We start from the raw sequence: 19,803 nt of genomic DNA, 5'->3' as shown, positions 1-19,803 counted from the left end.
ATGTCCCAGGTTCCATTTCCGGGTAGGGCTCAGAGAGAGCCTTAAAGTCAGAAACGCTGGACAGCCACTGCCAATCAGTACTAAGCTAGATAAACCAATGGCCTAATTCAATGCAAGGCAGCTTCCTGTGTTCCTATATTGAAGTAAATTGCCTTCACCTCTGACTCCCCCCACTGTGACCCAAGTTGTACATGCATTTAGGTTTAGCATTTAAAAAAGAGAGAAAACATTATATGTGTTTGGGTAGTACTGTAATCTTCCTGTGTGTACTTTGTTATGTGTGAGTGTGTCCTTTCAGATATTCAAAGGTGGTGCAAGGACATGCATAGAGATCCTCAGTCCCATGTCCCTACTCTCCTCTCCCCTCCCAAAAAGTGGGTCTGAAGGGGGTTTGAATGTGCTTACCAAGCCCCATTCAGACCTTCCACTTCACACAAGGAGGTTGTGAGTAGAGCAAGCAAGGACATTGGGTGCATCAGTATGCACACGTCCCCTTCTCACCTGTAACTGTTTTTTGAGCACCTGAAGCCTATGATGTCATAATTGTAGACAAGCAGTATACTTCCATGCTTCAGGAAATTGTCATCCACTCTGTCAAGGAAAAAGTAGGAGGGTGCAAAGTTCACATTGCCCCAAAGCAGTTACTGGGAGGAGTGACAAAAGTGCCAAATTCAGTTCAAATCCACCCCACAACTTTAAAGGGGGCCTAGCACAACAACCCCTGCACCTATCTGTATGAAATTTGGCAAGCTTTATCTACTTAGAAGAGGCTAACTTCATCTAATTGTAAAGAGGGGGCAAAGAGCTAGTTGTTGATGACCCCAGCCTGTTCACTGGAAAGCTTTACATTTTCTGCAGCAAGGCTCTGCTTTGAACCCAAATCCAAGCTGGGATTCTCTGAAGTGGTACAAGGCAAACCAACCTGCTTTGTACATCACCAAGTATTTTCTTCTGAGCAGAGCCCTCAATCTTATTCAGTGCAAATGACATACCTAAGTACCACACACTCTAACTTTACACATTCAGATGATGTTGATCTAAATTCACAATAACTCTCCAGGAAATGTTTTAAGGTCATAGAAGAACTCTGCTCAGGGTATCACAGCACTGAAAAGGGAAAGTTAAGTATTGGAGAAATTAATGAAAATAAAACTTTACGGTCCAGACATGCCATTACACAGATACATGGCACAGAAACTTTTAGAATTTCATGTAAAGTTCAGGAAACTTATCTAGAAAACATGTATTGTTAGATAGAAAGGAAAAGAGAAGGAACTGCAATGATGTAATGGGATGATGCATCTCCCTTAGGTCATAGGGTTACCCAAATGTCCCCGGTTCCTGGGGACAGTCCCTGGATATGCAAATCTATCCCCGGACAAATTCCGACCCCGGAATGTCCCCAAGATTTGCAAATCTGTCCCCGGGAAATGTGGCAGCGGCAGCCTCAGCAGCCCGGAGCCAGCCTGGTAGCGCAGTTGGCTCTGGCTGGCTTCAGGAGTTGCTCGCTGCCACTGCCAAAGGGGAACTGGGGATGTCCAGCAGTACAGATCTCCTGCCCCCTTCCCCCTTTGTTTTGACAGATCAGGGGAGGCTTGGGAGTTGTGGGCGGTCGGTCGTTGCCCTCCTGTGCATTTATGTTTCACAGGGTGTGAAAGAAGGGCTTTGCACCTTGTGTAGCAAAGAAACCACGCGCCTTGCGCATTCCTCCTGGGCAACGGCCACCAGCCCGTGACTCCCGAGCCTCCCCTGATGTGTCAAAACAAAGGGGGAAGGGGGCAGGAGATCGGGGAAGGCTTGGGAGTTACGGGTGGGCGGTGTGCCATTGCCCAGTTTTTTTAAAACTCTGCGCATTTTTGTTTCACAGGGTGCGAAAGAAGAGCTTTGCACCTTTATACAATATGCATGTGTGCTTGGGCCCAGGGTCTTTTGCCTAACCACCCCCACTACTGACTCCCTGTTTCTACTCAGCTTCAAAAAAAAAAAAAAAAAAGTGTCCCCGGATTCATTGAAAAAAATCTAGTAAGCATACCTTGGGAAGAAATTGGCCTTATAGTTTATGAAGTGGGGAGGAGGGAAGTAAATGGGATCACTTAATTTGGTTTAATTCAATTCAGTGTTGGACTTTGTTCCTTATCGTTAATGTTATGTTTAAGTGACTTCATTTTATATCACTTTGATATTTTTTGAGTTGACCATTTATAAAAATTATTTAAAATAAATCATTGTAATTTCTAAAAAAACTGTGAATACTATAAAGAAGTAGAAACTTGTAAATTGTTTTTCTTCTCTCTCACTACTAGAAATTGACATCACCCAACAAAGTTGACTAGAAGTAGATTCAGGACAGACATAGGGATACTTTTAGTTAACATGTATCGGCTACTAATTTAAACTAATTTTTTTAAAGTTTAAAAAAAGACTCTGGACGAATTCATATCCTTTGTGAACCACTGAATCAATATCCTAAATATATCTGTACCATAAATGTACTGAAATGTCTGTTTTATTTTCAGTCTCTTTCCCCAAACTGAATTGCCCACCTGTTAAACTGAGTTGATAATTTCTGTGACTTAGTCACTAAAGATCCTACCGTATTGTCAATAGTCACATATAGGTCAATGGAGAACAAAAATTCTACCTTACTGCAAGTATATATCTATGGTTTGTATCCAATGAAGTCATCCCATTTGTCCAAGGACTTCTCTATGCACAAGAAAAAATTGCTCTCCTTCTCCTCTTCTGGCACATCATCTCCAAATCTGCTCTGGAGGGTTGACAGAACCCCCCAGAAGAGATTTGAGGGTGGAGGAACAGACAGGGAGAAGAGAGGAAATTCTGTTGCACAGACAGGATTCCTTGCACTAACACAATGACTTTCCCCTGTATATTGCCTCTGTACTTACACTAAATCTCCTGACATTTTATTGCTCTTTCGTCACAGAATAATTGCACTAGTTACATCACAATTTATCCCCACTCTAAATCATGGGCCATCCTGAGTAATACAGGGTGAGATCCAATGTGAGTGTCCACTTACACATTCCCCTGAAGCCCTCTGCACACACCCCAAATCAGATATCATTGAGGGAGAATGAAGGGCACTGGAGAGAGGACAAAGAAACCAGATTGTTGGGATCTGCAGGGAAGAAGTCCATTTCCATTCCACAAGCAGGCATTATCACTGAATGTTTGGTGCCAACCATATTTATTTTGGCCATGTCTGATTAATTACTCCACTACAGTCAGTAGTCTCCAAACAGAGTGAGTATCAAGACTTAAGTATCTGATTTGGATGAAAAGAAGAAACAGCTTGGTGCTGTTATACTGCTCCAAACACCATCTTTCTCCATCTGAAAGAACTTTACAGGAAATGGCCTAGGAAAGCAATGAGCAGCTACTCATTACTCAAGACATCCTTGAAGCATTAACTTCCAAACACAGGACCCCACTTTTAATGCCTTGTCAGCCAGGACAGGAATGACTTTAATTGACAAGAGACATCCCATATATCTGAGAGGATGCAGTGCATACTGAACCTCAAATCTTGCGCATTCTCAATTGTGTACATAAGAGAATCCTTCAATGCAAACTGAAAGTGGTATACACAATAACAGCAAGTGTGCGCAGAAATGCATAGTTCCTGGGTAGGCAAAGCTCAGATTCACACATCTATTTGCTAACTGGAATTTTCGGCCAAATCACACACTACAGAAAGCATCAGTGATCCCTTTGATGCTTTTATTGCAGCAATAGTCTCCCTTCCCAATCGTTCAGGTCTTCCATAAACCAGTCACATCAAACACAGGGTAACGGGTGGGCATTGTTACTCATGAATGCCTGGGTTGCAGTCCTAGGTCACCCATTTATTATATGCAACCATGAGACTAACTGTAAGATTTCAGAACCCTAGGAGTATATCCTAACTCCTGAAGCTTTCTAGGAACAACCAGACTAACTTGCCTGCCCACCATGTAGAAAGGGGGGCATTTATGCCTCCAAAAGTTGAATGACAATAACGTTCTCTCACAATCGATAGCCAGGGTATCAATTTTTATACTAGTATAAGTATTGGTTCCTAGTGTGTCCTACTACACGCAGCAATCCAAGCAACTAGAGAAGAAAGATCCAAAATGATGAAGGGCTCCAAGAGTCCCAGGTCTTCCTTGAAATATGTGCATCAGCATTTACTGAAGCAATATTTGGGAAATTTCCAAAATAACCTAAAGTACCAAGACCTCTAATTCCATGAATGTAATTCTATGTCACAACCTTTTATCACATTTTCTTTTTTTATGACTAAGGCATTTTTAAAGACACTTGTCCTATGCTCCACCTCACTGCCCCAATGCCTGGTTGGCTCCATCAGAAGAAACACTGTTCTTTACACAGCCAGATTTGGTAATAAACAAATTACGGTCTGTTTTGCTCACTACTGGTCCTGTGTTACACAGCAGAAACAAATGACCAGAGCATCACCATGCCCTTAAAGTGCTTTTCTACATGAAAGAAAATGTTATGAAAATGATATACAGATGGTACATGACCCCAGTCAAACTTGCAAAAATATACCATTTGTCTGATAACAAATGTTGGAAATGTAAAGAAAATGAAGGAACATTCTTTCACCTCTGGTGGACTTGCCCTAGAGTGAAGGCTTTCTGGGAAATGGTATATAATGAGCTGAAAAAGGTATTTAAGTATACCTTTCCTAAGAAACCAGAGGCCTTTCTTCTGGGCATTGTCGGCCAGAGGGTGTTAAAGAAGGACCGAACATTCTTTATGTATGCAACAACAGCAGCAAGGATACTCGTCGCCAAGCACTGGAAAACCCAAGATTTACCCACACTGGAAGAATGGCAGATGCAACTGATAGACTACATGGAACTGGCCGAGATGACCGGCAGAATCCGAGACCTGGGAGAGGAGACGGTAGAAGAAGATTGGAAGAAATTCAAGACCTACCTACAGAAACATTGTAAATTGTATGAATGTTAAGAAGGATGCTAGATTATAAATAATTTGGCACCATTAAGTTAGGTGAAGTGATATACGAAGATAAGTTAAATTTAAGAAAAGACAAATTTTGGATAATTATTAGGCTAAATTTAAACTTTTAAGGTTTGAATAAATGATATCGAAAATTTGAGACACAACATTGGAAAATTAGATAATAAGAATGGAAATAAGGTGATAAATTGCTGGTTAGATATTTATAAATTAGGAACGCAGGAGCGGGAGATGCGAGGGAGTCCAAAGAAGTTAAGAAAATATGTCATGAAATGTGTTATCTTGTTTCTTTATTTGTATTGTAATTTATAAAAAAAACCTTCAATAAATATTTATAAAAAAATAAAAATAAAGTGCTTTTCTACACACTTTGCTCTCTTCCACTTCCCATTAAAATAGCAATTGACTGCTAATTCCTCTCCCACCCTCAGTCATTTACTCCCTAGAGCAAAAATTCTCAAACTCAGCAAGACTAAAGTATTATAAACTAGAAAGATGTCAAGATTAGGTATTTAGAATAGAATTAGGGTATGAAGAAGCTGGAGGAGGGGTGGGGAATCTATTTTTTGACTCCATCAGTGGTAGCCAGCATGGGCAATGTTCAGGGATGATGAGTTGTTTTCCAGTAACATCTGGAGGGCACCAGGTTCCCTACCTCTGAGCTACAGAAGTCCTTGCCCTTCATGATACTTCTTCTCCCTTACCATCAACTAGGCTGTTATAACAGAATAATTATTTCTCTTTTCCTAGAGTACTGAATATGACAAAGCAGAACGCTCCCAAATCCATTCTGTATTCAGTTAACAAGTGAGATGGTTCTCAGATTCCCCAATCCTTGGTGCCCAGAATAGGAAGTAAGAGAAATGCACTATATTGCTAGTGTTCAATGTATCACTGACTGGTGGCTACTGGATAAAACAGCTCAACTGCAACCAGAATCTAACCTGCGGTAGCCTTTCATTTTACACTGGTTTATTTTTTAAACTGTTCCAATTAGATTTGCAGTCCCAATGTGAGAAACGCACACCAAGCAGACTAAAAATCTACCTCCAGCATGCAAGGCTGGATTGAAAGCAGAAATTGATATACAAGCTATGCAAGACAGCTTGGTGTGCACATCTGAGCTTCTTGTCTTTTGCATCCTGACCTAAGCAGTGAAAGAGGTCCAAGTGATCAGAAAAACACAGCAAGTTAATGTAGGAAAACAAATATGGCATTTTCTTGCATTTACATTTTCTCAGCAGCTCAGGTGCCACAAATGAAGGTGCCAGAGATTAAAATCTGACCGGCTGTAAATGGAGGGCTGTGTGCACCAAAATCAAAATTCTGTACTCAGAAAATCTAAATTTAGCTAACTATAAATTATTCATGCTTACATATACTTGCTTATCTTGCATAATTTATTTTGGTTCCATTATTAATAAGGAACAAGAATCTACACAGGACATCAAAACCCTACCCTTCTAACCAGTGGGAATCCTATTCACATGTCCCCACTCCTCTACTTAAGATGTAGTAGGCATGTCTGTACACATCTTCACTCCCACTTTAAGCCATGAAAGCAGAGTTCCTCAGGATGCTGCCTTCTGGGCAGAATATTTAAAATCTGCCTCTGTGCAGGATTACAGCACACACAAAGCCCTGAATACATCTAAGTGTTGCCCCAAAGAAGACTGCAGTGTGGAGGCATTACAGTGGTACCTCGGGTTACATACACTTCAGGTTACATATGCTTCAGGTTACAGACTCCGCTAACCCAGAAATATTACCTCAGGTTAAGAACTTTGCTTCAGGATGAGAACAGAAATCGTGCGGCGGCGCAGGAGCAGCAGCAGGAGGCCCCATTAGCTAAAGTGGTGCTTCAGGTTAAGAACAATTTCAGGTTAAGAACGGACCTCCAGAACGAATTAAGTTCTTAACCCAAGGTATCACTGTATGTACAACAAAAGCCTGAATATTAACCAGAGGTGGGGAACATTTTTTCCGTCCAAGGTCCACATTCCCTTCTAGACAACTTTCCAGAAGCCATGTGCCACTGTTGGGGATGCCCAGAGGGGAAAAGCAGGCAAAGCAATGCATGTGAACTTTTTACCTTTGTATACTAAGCTAATTTCTTCACATCCACATATCTCTTACTACGTTCCAGCCAGAGAAGCAAGGAGCATGATCAAAAACATTCCAGCCAGGCAAAAATACTCAAATGAGAGTGCAAACAGGACTGGTGGCTCAGGAGGGAGTGTGGCCTGGAGAGAGTCCCGAGTGCTAGTTAGAGAGGCCTGGAGGGCCACATGCCCAATAAAAGCTGTAAATGGATGCAGCCTACAACTGTAGACACCCCTGACATTAAGTTGCCAACATATAAGTAATTTCACACACAAGGTTGATTTCTTACCAAAAGACCCTTCATTATTTGGATAAGCACTTTTAAGGCCACCTTGCTAGTATTACCTGCTTGTTTGATATACTCTTCAAGTATGAAACCTGGCATACCTTATGCGCTCATTCTCCTCTACCTCTAAAGATCAGTTAGTTGGATCACTCTCTTCTGATTCAAAACCACAGATCAGGAAGCATCAGAAGGCAAAGTCCTCACATTGTTAGGATGTCCAAAATGGGATCCATAAAGTTCACACAATCTTCTCAGGTTCAAATGCAGTACTGACACTATGTAATGCAGATGTGGAACCTGTGAAGCTGGACAACTTCCATAATCCCTCACCACTGGCTAAAAACCCAACAACAGCTAAAGGGCTACAGTTTTCCATCCCTGATGTAGTGCTAATTGTAACCAATTTCTCATGATCCTAAAGTGGCCTTCCCCAACCTTGTTCCCAAATGTTGTAGTCCAACAACTTCCATCATCCCATCAGCTGGGCAACTGTCAAGGATAAGGAAATTAGTAGTCCAATAACATCTTGGGGGGAAAGGTTGGAGAAGACGCTTTACAGAGCACAAGGCTCTAAAGCTAAGGGAAGAACAATGTTAGTCTTTCTTACATGTTGGATCTAATCTAGTCTTCACCAACCTGGTGCATGCCAAATGTTTTGGACTGAAACTTCTATCAGTCCAAAATAGCTGGAGGTCACAAAGTTAGCGAAGTTTGGTCTAACCATGGATCCCCATGGACCACCAATTTCTTTTAAATTTTCAAAGCAAAAGTACATACGTACTTAAGAGTATCTTTAAATTAGGGCATAACTAACCTGTGCAACAAGTGCCCTGCTGGCTGGCCAAGGTCTACACACTCCCAGCTTTCTTTCCAATAACACCAGAAAGCAGCAGGTACGAGGAGATTTGCCAGAAAATAATCAGTGGTCTATGACCACTCACAGATAAAAAAACTAAAAAAACTAACAGACAAAAAAACTTTCTGCTATTAGCGACTGCCAGAATATATTGACTTCAGTAAAGATTTTATACTTTTTATCATCTTAGTTTTAACAAATTACCTAAAACAGAATAACTCGAGACACTAACTTATGTCCATACCTCTACATTTTACCAATTGCTAAACTTAAAATTTGTATTAGGTGAGACACTTTAGATAAGCTTCCATTGGTAATAGCTTTCAACCAATCAATTTTCCTTTAAAACCTAACAAAACAGCAACAGGAGGTATCCAACTAAGTTATACCTAAGTCCATTGATCTGGAGTCAACTCAGAGTTGGATACCATCCTACGAATACAGAGAAAGTTCTTTGTAGCCCTTGTTGTGAAAAGGTAACATAACATCTAGAACTATACACTGGGGTGTGAATTCTATGGGGATTGAATTGATACTTCTTTTAATTAAGAATAGGTGTTTTCCCAGTCCTCCTTCAGACACTACTAAATGTGAAGTGTAAGCAATTGCTATTTCTCAAATATTCAGAGACAGAATGAAGAAGAGTTTGTATACAACTACAAACCATCTCTTATTGAGGTGCAGAAATATTTTATATTGTTTGGTGTATCTTATATACATTTTATAATTAAATGCTTAGCTTGAAGATTTATAACTTTAAACACTGATCTACTTTCAATTGTGTCAGTTATATTTTTTAAATTGGTTGTACATTATTTTTAAATATTTTCCTGTTTGTAATCGTTTTCTTATGAAAATTAACTAATGCTAAAGAGCAATGGCTAAGCACTTTTCAGTCTCATTGATTTCTGAGAAAAAATACGTATGCTCTTCACTCCCCCTTAATGAAAGTCTATTAATGAGGCTTAACTTTTGCTGGATCATGCTCTTAATATACTGAATGGCAAACTCGGTGTGCAGTTCAAGATAAGCAAAGAACTTCAAAAATATTCTTACCATAGAATGCAGTTATAAAGAAGCAGGTTCAGTATTTAAATACTTTTCTGTCTGCTTGGTATGCTTACAGAGTTAAATCCATTTTTTCATATTCTTATATGCCATAGCCCAAGCCAACTTAAGCAGCAGGAATTCAGTATGTTAAGAAAAATGTACAGTTTACCTTTCAGACAAAGATGTCCCTCTAACCAATCCAGAGGGGCTGACCAATCCTGTGAAGAAATAACTCACTATTATGGAGCAGCCATTAGAGCATCCCCCAGCATCACAAATGAACTGCAATTAAAAGATACTGGGGTAAACAAGAAGAGGGAAAGTACAAACAACTGTGTAGTTTTAATTCAAAGTGAATCAACTCAATTCACCTGAACGATCCTCTAAGAAAAAATCATTAAAGGAATACTGCAAATACAGCAGACTGCATTTCAAGTGTGAACATCTAAATCAGCTGTGGCATTCGCACCATCAGAGTAGACTGCAATCCTACACACACTTACTTGGAAGTAAGTTCCACTGAACTTTACAGGATTTACTTCCAAGGAGTCATGCACAGGATTGTGCTGATGGTCTTAATCACTCAGATTTCGATAAAGGATGTGTAACCACCTCTTTCCATTTCTTTATTTAAAAGGTCTGTTTTCTTGCAGTACTTAAAAGACAATTGAGGGGAAATTCAAATTACTTGCCAAAACCCAGACAGTTGTGACAAAAATTTAAACTGTGCCTGTTGATACCAAGCTGTGTTCTAATATGCTCCATCATTACTCAAGCAAATCTGTTGTATCACTTGCCAGAATTAAATATCTCACAATATCTGAATCACTTAAAATCTAAGTATGACTATCTCTTCACATTCAATGACCTTCCTATATATATCCCATGCAGGAAAAGGCATGATTAAATGATGAGCATCTGCTTATGTTTCTAGGTATGCACACAACACCAAGTGTGCATTTTCACATGACTGCATTGATTTTAATACAGAAAAGTGATGTCCTGGACCATATAGAAAGCCATGTGTGAAGCAGCCCTTTGAGCCAGTACTTTAATTTACCCAACAGAATTATCCGCATTTATTACTAGGAACAATGGGTGGTATCCAACTAGTCATACTTGGTAGGCTCACTGAAATCAACAGACTTAAGTCAGTCATGATTAACTTAAGTCCATTGATTTAAATGGGTCTATTCTCAGTACTACTAAGTTGGATACCATCCAATAGCTTGACCGCTCAACTATTTGCAGATTTAAAAAAAGGAAATCAGAAATCAACTAAAAGTGACATTAAATGACAAGTTTGAATTAGTACTCAGCCATCCTGGAAGTCATTGCACTTTGGATAAAAGCGAGTTAGTAAGAGATATACCAGTTACCTAAGGACTTAGAAGGCTATAATATAATGAGAAAAGCCTAAAAGCAGTAAACCCAGCTCCCTAGAATTACAATTTAGTTTGACCTCTTAAAATCCCTTACCTGTTTAAGTGTTTTAAACAGCAGTTTGCCTTGGGAACACATAATTTGTGGAACACAATCGTTGCATCCGTGTGTTGATAAGCACCTGCTGCCTAGCAATCATCCTGCGTGAATACAGGACAGTGCTAGTGTTCTTTATCCACAATAGGTTAAACATTTCAAGGCAACCAGAGCAAGCTTGTGTTTCAAGATGTCTTCCATCTGCATGTCAAATGGCAACTAGTTAATTCTAAGACAGTATGGCAAACATATGCGGTTTCTGCAGCCACGGTGCAGGTGCAGCACTGTTCGCTTCCTCTTGACCTCTGGTGGTGTGACGTCAACCGTGCCCCGAAGTCTCCTGCAGCAAAGAGTTGTACTCCTGCACAGTGGGAACAGCTTTCCAAAGCTCAAGGTCCCCAAATGCAGGGACACATTTTTCAAAGTGTCACCACTTTTTTTCCTCCTCTCATCATCTGTACTACAAACTACAAGTTTGCAGTGGTACCTAGGAAACGATCAAGGTTGCATGCACATCCAAGGTGTGTAGACAATTTGCTTCAAAACTGGTCAAGAGCACCAATACCAATGGTACAGGTTTTAATGACAGCATTCTAGCTCTCAGGAACTCTTCATCCATTCAGAACTACACCCAGGACTGCACAACTCTGGTGAAAAGCCCCTGGATGCGGAGGAGCTCTTTCAAGCTGTCTGGAAACGCGCTATCACTTAAATTTTTTTGAGTTACTTTTTCTTTTTTTCAATTTGGTGGAAAGGTTTCTATGCGCAAGATGCAAAGCAATTTCAAACTTTCTTCAAACTAAAATCAGAACTAAGGCCAAACAAGTTAGGTGAACAAAACAAATCAAGAACTTAAAATTCAGGAACTCCAGCTCTTCAAAATCAATGAAGTCCCAGATTTGTACACTGTTCTGAGACTTAAAGATGCTTTCCCTGCTTCTTGCATGCCAGCAACAGCACCATTTCCTCGTAAAGATGAGGAGATAGCAGCCATTGATCCCCATTCACTGTAAACAATGGGACACAGCAACACAACAGACTAGATTCTTCAGATCTGATACAACAGGATGGTCAATATCAATGCGTAGGTCTCCCTGCTTCTTGTCTGAGACCCACAACTATCAGATCGAGGAGGAGGAAGAGCGGCGGCAGTGGCAGCAGCAGCAAAATACCCCCACAGCTGCAAACAAAGGGGTCAAAGGTTTGTTGTCAATTCATTTCCAGGCAGAAAAACCACTTTCCTCAAAAGAAACAATTTATTTAGAATGAAACAAAATTAGCTCGACTGTGAGCGCATGTTTTGAGTGACAGCTAGTTTAAGCTGTGTGAGCCATAAAAAGGTTTTTTTTTCCTTTACTTTTGCAGAAATCTTGTGTACACAGCACAAAGCAAAGAGGTCAATTTTCCACTTAAAACACGGGCATTGGCATCACAATAGCAGATACACAACTTTTTTTAAGCTGCCATTTTAGTAAAATGCACAAATACTAAACAGATAAGCTTTCTTCCACGAGGCCCATGTAAATTCCACACAAGCCAAAGCTTTTCTTCGCAAAGGTCCATTAGAGCTTGGAATCCCTTGTTGTCTTCAGCAGTTCACCAGCCTTGCTTTCAGGAGGAAAGAAGAGGTTATTCAGTACAAGTGTTTACAACAGAGTTGTCCTCTCCCTACATTAACAGGTAATTTATAGAACTACAAGGCTTTTCTTTAATATTCTAGGGAAAGTCTGAAAGCACCAATCACCCTTCACTGGCACAAAACTTTTGAAATGAATTAACATCTATATATAGATGCACAATGAATAGCCCAGGGGTTTTAAAACGTAAAATACAGTTTGAAGTTATTCAACTGAACTGGTAAAAAAGGTAAAAACCCAGGAGGAAAATCAATTCACACAATTTCGCTTTTTCAAAAAGGCAACCCAAACAAGAACATGAAAGTTAACTGTTCTGTTTGTATGTGTATTTTCTCACTTTACTGCATATTACTAGCAGCAAGCCCACTAGTTGCAGGAGGGAGGGGAAGCCAATGATATACATCAGATTCCACCAAATTACATCTGCACAATTCCACCCCCCAGTTTTTCTAAAGTATTGCAGTTTGGTCAAATACAACTGGAAATGTTTACATTCCATGACACATCTGGAGTATCTATTCTTATCTACACAAAATAAATGGAAGCCAGGGTAAATGACTATACATCTTATTTTTACATTGATTTCTTCACTTCTAATTAGTATTCAAATTTTATCAAGTGTCCCCCAAGTATAGTTCCTGAATACACTTTTGTGGTAACCTCTAGCTTTTCCATTTAACCATCTAATTCCAGGAGGTTTTTCCATGCACCTTTTCACTCTAAATCATGGCCAGGCTCCAGCTGCTTAAGACACCCAAATAAGTTATTTCTTTTGCCTATTATACTCCTAGGGAAGTGATCCACACTGAAGATTGCTTTAAAAATGCTATAATCTTGCCTCCACTTCAATTGCTCCCATTTGGACCGCCCATGTAGGAAGCCATTCTACAGAACACAGAAGTGGATCTCACAATAATGAGGTAGCCTTAAATTCATGCCATGTTGCCAGCCAACAGCAGTCTTTATGCTGAACTTTCAAGCATGCAGTCACTGGCTAACAGCCAAACCGCTGTTTAAAGTTTCCAATTGTAAAAAAAAAAGTATTAATGGCAATATGCCACTTATGTTTTTTCCCCTAAGCAACAAAAAGTGGCTATTAAATGATGTATCAGAAAAAGATAATTCTCCATTCTAACGCAATACACTGTAATGAATGAAAACAGTTGTGAACATATGCACCAATCAAGTGTGCTTCGCTCATACTGAAGCTCCATAATGCCATATACAGAGAAAATAACTCTGATCTGTTGTGTATAAAAGTGGCATTAAATGCAACATTTGCTAGTGCTGAACTCTTACCCAGATGGCTCAAAAGGATAATTGCTCTGCTATGCACACTCAAAAGTAAATACAGCCCCCCAAACTTGTATTTAGATTTTATGGCGGTTTTAACTAAGTGCTGTGACATTTAATGTTGCTTGTCAATTGTTTTACCCTACAAAGGGCTCCTAAAATGCTAGGTTTCCTTTTCTAGCTAACAAATGAACCAGATTTTTTACTAAATAATAATAAAAAAATCTAAGTAATAATTAGGAAATTGAAATTGCCCATTTCACATAACCTTAACATACTTCAAGTCATGAAGATCAGCAGCAATGAACATAATTTGTTTCCATTTTCAAAGAGGAAACCCCATGGTGTTGAGTTTTTCTGACACCAGTTATCAGTGGCTTGCTTGTAAGCAAGACTATTCATACAATTTATTGCAAATTCAAGTTCTGTAGGGCTTTTCTCAAAAGAGCACTGCATATTGGAGAATGGGTACTATTGTTCACAAGTATAAAGGTTTTGAAGGGTTACATAGGTGGCCTTCCATAAATGACTCAGAAGTCTAACATAGAGATCAAGCTCTGTTACAAAAACCGTAAGAGAATTCACTCTATATGCCACCATTGCTTGACAAGTGCAATAACATGGATAACTCAGCAACAGCCATGTTATGCACTAACTGGCAACATAGGCCTATCTTACTGGGACTTCGTCTGGAAGTAGAGAATATATGAAAACAACTCCCTACACAATTCTCATTAATAGTAAGGAAAGTGGCTAGATTTTGCATGCACATTGAAGGGGCTCTTCAGCCCACAGTTCAAAGTTTTCTTCCTTTATTACAGGACAGCAGACATTTTCAGTGTGTGCTGGTGGTTATTTGAAACTTGCAATTACTCATCAATGGGTTTTAGGGTGCTAAAGCTGTTTTTCTGAAAAAGTGAAAGGATTGACTGATTTCAGAAATGAGGCTTCACTCTAAAAAGTGACTTTAACATGCTTCTCAATTTAAGCTTACAATGAGCAACATGTTGCTTTCACCAAGCCACATTTCAAAGAATGTAAATCTTTATACCTGGGCAAAACCATTTTACACCAAGTGGAAAACAGCACTCTTCATTACTCAGAGGCTGGTACAATGCCTTAGAGGGTTAATAAAATGTTTGAATGAAAAGATTAGAAAAATGAAGCCACATGTCTGAACTACTTCCCCCCTACCTATATCAGGATGTTTTTGTGGAGTTTAAAAAACCTCATTTCCCAAAAAAACAAATTATGTTCTTTGAGTAAACTGAACTGCTTCCACAACACTTGGAAATACAAGACTGCAAAAATGTCAAGATTAAAACAGTGCAATCCAGACTATAAAACCTTGCATAATGCCCATTTTTTACCTGAAAGTAACTACCAGGTAGCATTCACTTCTATTTTCATGGCTATAAAATGATATTGAAATGGTTATGTGGCAGAACTTTTTACAAAAGTTAAGTGCCATCTCAGAAAATTATATTTCCAAGTTACATTTTGGAATTCACTGTCCCTACCACAATTAGCAAAGGGCAATAACAAAAATGCAAGTAATCACAGTTGTCTTAAAAGCACCTGCTTCTTACATACTGAAGCGCAAGATGTTCATGGATTATAGCAATGCTCTTGGTTCTTTATCATGTATCACAACTACACCTGTGTACACATCCTTTGTGGGCATGCACTTCTATGAACTTGGCAACAAAACTAATACCCAGTGAAAGAAGCCTAGTGTACCACAAAAGATAAAGTATCATCTGCCTTGGGGACGTCAATCCTGAATCAATTCAAACTCAGATGTTATTTTCAGGTTCTTGATGGAGGGATTATTTTGATTTCAAGGCTACAAGCCCAAGGCCTTCACTTAACCATAGGGCTCACAATGGGCATTTGCTTTAGGCATGTGATTCTGTATGAGCCACAAATGCTTTAAATCTGGCCATTTAGATTTGTAAATGTAGGGAAGTTTTTATGTCTACTTTAAAGTTATGAAATGAAAGAGGACAAGTTGTTAAAGGGTATTTTTTTAAAAAGGGGGGAGGGGAGAAAGAAATACGCTTGTTCTGGGATTCATATTTTAGTTGAAGCAGACCTTCCATTCCTGCTACCTGCACATCAGCAAGACAGTCATGGTAGCCTAACCATACTAAAGAACAGCTAACAAGTCTGCCTTCTAGAGAGTTTATAGAAAACTGAGGGGAGGTAAGATTAACTACATATCTAATTAAAAATTATACTTGGGGAAGTGGCTAAGGCTTATCGCATAGCACCTGGCAGACACTGGAACAGAGGGGAGGGGGGCTGTGTGAAGCAGCAGGAGAGAGCATAGAAAGTATTAGGGCTTTAAGATGCACCACGGACAATGATCATGACCAAATAGTCATCCTCTGATTTAGCCAGGGCCTTGGCTGTAGAATCCAGGAACTGCTGAGAAAAATCACAGGGTGGGAAAGCATGCAAGACCCCGCTGTTTTCTTTGTCTTTATTGCCCCCTACTGGGAGGCTTATCACCCCAGCTGCCTGTTTTTGTTTAAGATAGGACACCAGGTTTCTGAGCGGCCGCTGGGTAGAGGTGGTGTTAGCTTCACCAGCCCCAGATGAGGCACGGTTGTCTGTGGTACCAGGCACAGCCAGAAGAATAGCATATCCATTGGGCCCTGCCACTTTGATACGACGGGTAACTTCATCCAGCTTGGGCTGGTCCAAACGGAGGCGCTGTGTGATCTTTAGCTGGGCCACTTTGCCACCAGTTGCTCCTTCCACCAGGAGACTGCTGGCCACACTCAGATCCCCTTGAAGTAGGTGCATGTTAGACGGAAAGTTGCTGTTCTTCAATAGAAGCATTCCTTGCCAGGCCAGGCACAGTTTGGGGGATGAACCAGACTTTGAGGTTCCATCCTGCTGCTGTTGCTTTTGAGGTGGAGGTTTAAGCCGAGATCCTCCACCACTGCTGCCTTCGGATGCATGCTCATCCTTTTTAGCTGGACTCTTGCATTCTTGGGTGGTAGCAGTGGTAAGTGTGCGATGCTTTCTTTCCCTCTCAGAGCTTTTGCGGTCACGCTTCTCACTCTGGCTTCGCTCCAAGCTACCCCTGCGTGGCTCTCGGATGGGTGAAGGGCGCTCCAGCAACAGCAAACGAGAGGTTGGTCGTTCTGCATCGCTACTATAGCGGTCTCTGCCCAGACTTGGCTCAGGACTACGATCTTGTGGAGAGGCTGCAGCAGGACAGTGACGCTTGCGAGATGAAGATGATCGTTCACTGTCCGGCGAACGGTCCAAATGCCGCCCATCTTCCACTAGCCTTCGCTTCCTGGGTAGATCCCTACTGCTTATGACTAACTCCCTTTCCCCACGAGTTCTTTCTAGAGACCAACCATCTCGTCGGCGTTCCAAACTTTCTAGTGTATCATAAACAGTTGCTCTGCTCCCCCTGTCCCGAACTGGAGGTGGGGGAGGCACCCACTCTGTCTCAGGATAGAGATCTCTGTCACGATCGCCATACACTAGGGGTGGAGTCCTATCCCGAGCACCTCGGAGTGGATCCGATGGGGCTCCACGATGTGCCCCAAAGGCAGATGTCTCTGCTACCAGATCATAGTGAGGAGGGGGTGGAAGTGGCAATGTCTGCAAATAAGGTTGCTGATAACGATGCTCAGTGTCAGCAAAGTCCACCCGGAGACGGCGGTCTGGCCCACCCAAAGGAAAACCACGCATGTGGCTACAAGCAGCTTGTGCAGCATCCAAGCTCTCATACTGGATGTAAGCCCATGAGTCACCTTTACGATAGTCAATGGTGCGAATAGTGCCAAAACGGTCAAACTCCCTGGCAAGAGCAGCCAATGGTACCCAAGGCCCCAGACCACCCACCCAAAGTCGTGTGGTTGGGGTGGCCTTACCATAGCCAATTTTGATAGGGTTACGCAGCAACACTTTACCGGACATAGCAAGTTTAGCCCGGTGGGCCATGTCCAAGTTTTCAAACTTGAGAAATCCATAGGTGCTAGTTTGACCTCGGGATGGCCTCTTGATGTCCACCTCAGTGATTACCCCAAAGCGGTCAAAACCTCGGCGTAGATCCGATTCAGTCACCGATATGTCCAGATTGCCGAGGAATAGGGTACGATTGGCTCTCTGGTCATCTTCGGGGCTAATCTCTTCCTCACTGGCTGTTCCAGTGCCACCAACCCCACGAAATGCAGCTGCCGCCACTCCGGCAACTCGATCCAGACTGTAAGCGGGCCTCACGCGGTCATAGAAGCCCCCATAATCTCGTTCTCTTTCCAACTCCCTAGGCAGAGGTGGCGGTGGCGGAGGAAGGCGGCCCAGGGCAAGCTGCTGCAGCCTGAAGTCTCTGTATCCCAAGCCAGCTCCTCCACCAGCAGGAGAAAGCGCCCTCTGAGTAGCCCCAGTGGAGGGGTGCCTGATGGCTGCAGGTGCCGCACCTGCTACACCCACCGCTGCGGCTCCGTAGGGAGATTCCTTGTCCAAAAGGGCAGGAGAACGGCTGGCGCGACGCCGGCCGCTCCCCCCTCCGCTGCTGCTCCCCACGTAGACAGCCTCGATCTTCAGCGGCCGGTCGTAGAGAACCAGGCGGCCGCGAGCATGCTTGGCAGCCCGGGCGTCCTCGGGGCGCCGGAAATTGACGAAGGCCACCCGCTCGTCGCCAGCGCCGGTGCCGGGCGGCAGGCGGCTGATTTTGACACTTACGTCCCCGAAGCGCTTGAACTCGTGGAAGAGCCCGTCCTCGATCGCCTCGTCGCTCAGCGCAGATCCCAGCTCGCTGATCTTCAGCGTCTTGTACTCACTGCTGCTGCCGGAGTCGGAGGGGGGCGCCCGGGAATCGCCGCCGCCACCGCGGCTGCCCCGCGAGGACGACTCCGCGTTCTTGCTGCTGCTGCTACTGTTGCTGTAGCCGTGGCGGCTGCTGCTTCCGCCACCCCCGGAGCTGCCCACCGTGGCGGAGTCATACTCGCGGCTGCTGGCCCGGCTGGCCTTTTCCAAGTGAAGGCTCCGCCGACTGCTGCCGCCGCCACCTTCGCCCGAGCCGCCGCTCGCCGACTTCCCGCCGCCGTTGCTTGGCTTCTTGCTGCTCCGTTCGCTCCGCGCCGAAGAGGAGTCCTCGCCGCCCCGGGACCGTTTGGCCTTGGCAGGGGAACGCTCCTTGCCCTTCATGGCGGCGAGCGCCAGCAAGAGGGAATCGCGCGCCGAGTATCGCGCCTCACGCACCCGCCGCCATCTTGGAACCCTCCTGCACACGGCAACTCCGCCCACTTCGCATCCATTGGACGACTTAACCGAGGTCCGCCATTCTCATTGCACAGAAAGTCTGTCAGTGTGAGGCGAGGGGAAGGGAAAAATCGGCCCAGAGCCCCGGAAGCGGAAACCCTCCTTCTTAACTAGCGCTCATCATCCTATTAGACGAGGCGCCCGTCACTCCGAAGGTCCGTGCGCTCCGCTGAACGGCGGCAGCAGGAGAGTCACACTATAGGCCGGCTATGGAGAGGCTACGAGCAGGAGCTGGGATTGGGTTGGACAAAAGTCCTGTCAGTCGTCTTTATTTCTTCCTCCGTCACAGCCCGAGTCGCCCAAGCATTCATTGGCCATTTTCTTCGAATCCGGGCTCCTGTCTCTCCCTGTTCCTATTAGCGTGGGACCGGGCGGGGCGGGGAGGTCTCGCGCTGCAACTTTGATTTGATTGGATGTTGGCGATGCCCAACTCGACCGTTTCAACTGGCGGCTGAGATTCAGTAGCCGTCCGCTCATTGGTCTGTCGACGATTGTCGCTAAAGATGAGGTGCGGCCTTGCTCATTTGATTTGGCCGAGGCGCGAAGGCAAGGCGGCGTTGGTGGTTCCGCTGGGAAAAGCTCGGAGGCTGGCGTTTCCTGCACACAGCGTTTCCTCCATCGTCACCGGCCTTCGTCCCTCAGAACTCGCCCTGCCTCTGCTGCAGAAATGCGGAGCACCGCCCAGAGTCCCGCAGTGATAAAACGTCCATAAAAACATCTTTGCCTTGGCTCCGAGAGTAGTATAAGACATTAAATAAAGTAAAAACACCGTAAGATGAATATACGTTCAGTACTTCGAA

General features: G+C 43.0%; 2 protein-coding genes across 2 annotated transcripts in view; both read right to left on the bottom strand.

Moving 5' to 3' along the window:
- The window catches only part of SLC6A17 (solute carrier family 6 member 17), a 151,837-nt gene that overhangs the window by 20,784 nt on the left and 111,250 nt on the right, over positions 1-19,803 (bottom strand). The gene's annotated exons all lie outside the window — the stretch shown is intronic.
- Positions 12,022-19,776, bottom strand: RBM15 (RNA binding motif protein 15). The gene has a single exon (XM_083745174.1). It carries the CDS (start codon positions 18,887-18,889, stop codon positions 16,061-16,063), a length of 2,829 nt encoding a protein of 942 aa, XP_083601300.1. The 5' UTR covers positions 18,890-19,776; the 3' UTR covers positions 12,022-16,060.

This window comes from Podarcis gaigeae, assembly GCF_964106915.1.
Source record: "Podarcis gaigeae genome assembly, chromosome: 6".
NCBI lineage: Eukaryota > Metazoa > Chordata > Lepidosauria > Squamata > Lacertidae > Podarcis > Podarcis gaigeae.
This window is presented reverse-complemented; position numbering and strand designations above follow the sequence as displayed.